At 38.4% G+C, this 5773-nt stretch overlaps 1 protein-coding gene across 1 annotated transcript; it reads right to left on the reverse strand.

Annotated features, from left to right (window-relative positions):
* Positions 1 to 2147: 2147 nt before the first annotated feature.
* LOC127079939 (uncharacterized) lies at positions 2148 to 2813 on the reverse strand. Its single transcript, XM_051020288.1, has one exon. The coding sequence runs from the start codon at positions 2811 to 2813 to the stop codon at positions 2148 to 2150; it is 666 nt and encodes a 221-aa protein (XP_050876245.1).
* Positions 2814 to 5773: the final 2960 nt, after the last annotated feature.

The following is a 5773-nucleotide window of genomic DNA, read 5'->3' on the forward strand; positions in this document are numbered from 1 at the left end:
TGTGGTGTAGATCATCACTGTACCATTAGATTCCTCTCATTCTTCCTATATTGAGAGAAAAATGAAGGAGAAAATCATGGTGTCCACACGGATTGATCTTTAAATGGAAAATTGAATGCACCAAAAGTTTGCCTCAAGTATGAGGACTTCAGAGAACCACAAAAACACATGAATACTAGATTGAATTGTGAGTTTCAGATCCAAACAGTTTGAGCTTATACCTTCAAAAATGGTGAGTTTCTGGCCACGAATTCTTCAAGCTTTTTTCTCGTTTTTGATCTCTGGATATAGGGAAGATGATTGGCTAAGGAATCTAGCTTTGGATCTCAACTAATGTTGCTGAATTTCAAGATCGAAAATATTGAAAAATGGTGAGTGATTCCTTTGGTGAGGGTTGTGGTTTCAGTTCAACAGCATGTGGGATCTCCAAAGGGTTCTGAAATGAAGGAGAGGAAGCCCTTATTTATAGGTAAATGCATCTGATCATCACACTTTGCTCATGTGCATGGGAATTGCAATTTTGAATGCATGGACATTTGCGGACGTGTGAGAGACCCATGAATGGTTGAAGGGACTTACTGAGCTCATATGGAAAGCATGTGGTCGTGCACATGGAATGGAAAAGGGTTGCATCTCAAGTTTTAACATAAAATGTCAACAATACACATAAATGAAGAAAAATTTGAATCTCTCAAATGGTAGATCCAAATGACCATTGTGAGTAATGGTTGGAAAGCTCTTGAAATAAGGAATAAAAGTCATGTTTTGAAAAAAACCATTTGACATGTGAGAATTGATCAAAACTGGCTTGGAAAGTTCAAGTGTAAAACATGTTCAAATCACTTTGAAAAAGTCACCCAAAAGTAAGCTTGGTTAAACCCCTCTTACCGCATGATACAAGCTTCAAATGAAAAAGTCTCCAACATCAAAGTTGTAGATCTTTTCAAGAAGGTCAATTTAGACTCAAAGTTTGCATCATTTGGATTTTCTATGACAATGTTATGGGCAATTGAAGTTGGGTACTTTTTCAAATACAATGAATTAGGTCAAAGATGACCTATAATGTTTTGCAATGGCACATGTGTTTCCTTTCCAATGCCTTTGTCCCACCTCAAAATCATAAAAATTGAGAAAGTTATGCCTTTGGCAAGTTGACCCAAAGTTAGGGTTTCAGCCAAAATGATCTATAATGTTTTGAAATGAATGATGACCTTCCAAGCTTAAAATGGATTTTTGATGAACATGTAAGTCGTTCATATGGTTCTTAGGAACATTTTATCTTTTGGGGTCATCTTCATTTTACAAACACATAAAAAATTATAGCTCAATGAACCTCAGCTTAGTTAGATGACTTGATTGGTCAACTTTTCAAAGTCAAACTTCCAATCTTGATGAAAAAATGATTGAGGGGCCTCAAATAGGCTCACATATACATAAAATGATAAATAAAATAACTTCCCTTGATTAAATTTGACCAGAGTTTGAAATTGCTTCATGGGCAAGGCACAGTCAAAGCACAGTGAAATTAGGGTTTCCTTGGGAAACAATCTTCAAGCCCTTTGGGTTATCTTGATCAAATTGGAAAATTGAGATACTTGGGAGGCATATATGATGATTAGGAACTTTGTGGACCATTCTCATGCTTTTTCTCATCTTCATCTAGCCATTGCATTGGACTTAGGAGCCTCCTAGGAGCATTGTGGAGCACATGATCACTTGAGCTTCAAAACAAAAAGAGTTAGTGAAATATTTTTGTGCTTTTGGTTAGTAATCAAATAAGAAAAGAAATAACATACAATACAAGCATGCTTGGTGATCTCAAATCACTCAAACAAGTCCCAACCCTAGGGTTAAGGAGCCAAACATGCTATGATCCTTGAGGCAATGCACTTGTGCAATAACATGATGCCATGAGGGATCTTAGGGTCAAAATTAGGGTCTTACAACCCAAAACGGAATTGCAAGGAACTCATAATGGCCATATTGGGTTCTAAATGCGGATTTTGGTAAATCCGAACTCTTAACTCTTATTTGAGGATAGCCCGGTCGCAAATCAATCTTTGAGAACACACATGCTCCTTTCAACTGATCTAACAAACCGTCTATCCTTGCAGGGGATACTTGTTCTTAATGGTAACTTTATTCAACTAGAGATAATCAATACACAACTGCATACTACCATCCTTCTTCATTACTAATAACACTAGAGCTCCCCATGGTGAGACACTAGGTCGGATGAAATGCTTGGTAAACAACTCTTCCAATTGATTTTTTAACTCTCTCAACTCGAGTGGCACCATGTGATATGGAGAAACAGAGATTGGAGTCGTCCCAGGTATCAGATCAATAGAGAATTCCACTTTCCTTTCAGGAGGAAGAGAGGTGACATCCTCAGGGAAAACTTCCGGAAATTCACAAATGACAGGAATTTGTGTAACACTCAGATTATCGCTAGATTCCTTGGTAAGCACCAAGAGAACTGACTTTTCATTCTCAAATAAGAAATTAACCATACCAACCGTACCTTCCAATATAGTAGTTAATACATCCTTTGGAGTAGCTTCACTAGATGGAATGATAATCAACTTTTCTTCACATCCAATAAACACCGAATTAGCGGAGAGCCAATCCATCCCCAAAACCACATCAACCTTCTTAAGTGGTAAACAAATAAGATCAATCTGGAAAATTCTACCATTCACCGAGAGCGAACAATTTTCATAAATCAACAGTGTCTCAATTATATCATCCATGGCAGTAGTAACCACCATAGGAGGAGACAAGGGAATTACTTGCAAACCAAGACGCTTCATACACTGAATGGATACAAAAGAGTGTGTTGCCCCACAATTAAAAAATACAAAACAAAGATGATCATTGATGAGACACGTACCAGCAATTAAGGTATTGTTTCTCTTAGCCTTCCTTGCATCCAAAGTATAAACTCGACTGGTGCTCCTCCCTTGCATCCGATTCTTATTCTAGGGACATTCCCTAGACATGTGTCCCTCCCTCTGACAAGTAAAACACCTAACTCCACTTCCAGCACATATTCCAAAATGAGACTTCTTAAACACTTGACATTTAGGAGGATGGTTAGCTCTTGCATGTTGCACCTATTTTCCTTTAAAAGCCTGAGATCTAGGCCTAAACTGGCTACCTGGCCTTCTGGTCTCTCTGTCCACTCCTATACTGATCCCTTTCTTCTTGAACTTTCTTCAAACTGTTCTCAGCCACATAACATTGACTTAACAATTAAGCATAAGAAATGAATTCCCTTTGAGATACACTATGAGAAATTTCACCCGTCAGACCAAAAAGAAACTAATCAATCTTCCACCTCTCATCAGGTGCATACATGGCCTGCCTAAAATAAGAAACCATATCTTCGAACTTCTCAGCATACGCAGCTACTGACATAATACCCTGTCTAAGCTGTTGAAACTCAAATTCTTTATGAGTCCTCAAAGAACTAGGAAAATACTTATCCAGAAAAATAGTCTTAAAATGCTCCCAATCCCTAGGTACTCCTTGATTGGTCATAAAGGTCGAAGCACTCTCCCACCATCTCACGGCTGGACCCTTCATCATGTGAGAAGAAAACACAACCTTATTCTCTTCACTATAATGCACTATCTGAAAAATCCTTTCCATGCTGGTTATCCACTCCTGAACCTTCACAGGATTCAACCCACCATGGAATTCAGGAGGATTCATGCAGAAGAAATCTCGGAAACTACCACCTGTAGCTTCTTGTGGAACCCTTTGAGGATGAAAAACACCATTCCACTATTGCATCATCTATTGCATGAATTGATTCTGTTATTGCTGCATCTGTTGCATAAAACGAGGCCATTGAAAACCTTCACTACCACTTGGTGGTTCAAAGTCTGAATTCTTGGTTCTGGGTCTACCACGACCTCTGTGTCTGTCAGTCATGATCCTGAATGTCATACAAATAGGATTAAGTTGATCAGGCTCAATACTATGAATATAGCACCAAGGACAATGATGACAACCCACATATGAGGCAGAAAGAAATACTTATAATATTTCATGGCTAGGTCGAGGATACGACTTGCTATGATACCAACTGTAACAACCACATATAATATATGTCTAGAATACATATTATACATAGTGTAAAAGTGGTACTGAACTACATAAGCTCCTAGAAGCACAATGTACATATATATACATGTCCAAAAGAAATATAACATGACACAATATGTACATAAAAGTGCCCAAAATAAAACTACTAGGAGCTAGATCATTAAACAATGATCCAAAAATATCTACACAGCGGAAAAGCCATTCAGACATCAGGTAAGCAAGGCATCACTCTATCTTTCCATTACCCTTCACCTGCTCAGAACCACCTGAAAAATAATCAACAACATGGGGTGAGATGATAATCTCAGTGGGGTCCCTATCTTATGGGTCCACTCGGCTCTACAGGGTTTTCTAATCAATATTCCGTTTTTCTATCAATATACAACTCAAGTCAACAAGGGAACAAAGACCTGAGCGATGGGTAACTAACTCACAATGTATGGAAACATGCACCTGAGTTCTCACAACTCAACCACGATCATTATTCAGATCCATGAAACATCAATTCTCGAACGGACTTACGTCTAAGCCAGGTCCGGTTCATGCATGCTCGTATGATTCGAATTTTACGGTGGATATCGGGTCCACTATGAGGCTTAATCCCCATTTCAAGCGACCGTCACCCGTATGGGCCTCTAACCCACTTAGGGTATCTTTCACCGTATGAGCCTCTAACCCACTTAGGTGTGCACCTTTCCCCCACCTCCGCCGTGGTTGGGACTCAAACCCAATTGAGGCTCGAATCATCGGTCTCACATCCCAATGCTTACTCATCTAAGCATACCAAATAGAGATGTGCACCATCACAAAAAACACACATTCTGAATACATGATCGGTTCCACAAATCATCGGTTCCACAAACCAAACAAAATCCGTCAATGACAGGTGACTTCATTCACCACAATACATAAATAATAACATGGCATGTTCCATACAATGCGTCTCATTCTCAATCATGACAATAATTCGTCCACAACCTCCACATAAGCGTCGTACAAATGAATACCGTCATCCAATGTTATCTAAGTTATAAACCTTACTCATGACCTAATACCAATCCTAGGTTAACTTACTATATTCATCATTTAATTTTCACCATTATCATGTATTCAACATAAGCATAGCATCACAAATGATTAATGGTTGGAAGAATGCATTTAGAAGCACTTAAGAAGTGGATTTTGAAGTTTTTAACATAAGTCAATCGATTGGTTGGGGAGGCCCAATCGATTGGTTCCTTTCACATTTCTGTTTTCCAAAGTTTGTTGAGGATCAATTGATTGATCTTGAGTGTTAATCGATTAGCTCACTAAAATTTTCCATTGTTCATATACAGAAAGTTTGTGCAATCGATTGTAATGCACTTTCAATCGATGGTCCTGTAAAAATCACATTTTCTGCAAAACAAAAGGATTGTGCAATCGATTGGTTGCAGGGACCAATCGATTGGTCCACTCACATTTTCACATTTCCAATTCACAGAACACCATATCCTCTGTTATTCCATTTCTAACAAAACACCACTTCTTCTTCCAACAAAACCCATGATACTACATGTTCTTATACACATACAAATCAAGGATTCCAAGCTCATAATCACAAGGATTTCAAGGTCATAATCACAACCAATCATTTTACCACAACCATAACAAATCATGT

This window comes from Lathyrus oleraceus, chromosome 5 (genome assembly GCF_024323335.1).
Source record: "Lathyrus oleraceus cultivar Zhongwan6 chromosome 5, CAAS_Psat_ZW6_1.0, whole genome shotgun sequence".
In the NCBI taxonomy this organism is placed as follows: domain Eukaryota; kingdom Viridiplantae; phylum Streptophyta; class Magnoliopsida; order Fabales; family Fabaceae; genus Lathyrus; species Lathyrus oleraceus.

Coding starts and splice junctions, on each gene's coding strand:
- LOC127079939 (XM_051020288.1), bottom strand. CDS start 2,813: ATGAAGCGTCTTGGTTTGCAAGTAATTCCCTTGTCTCCTCCTATGGTG.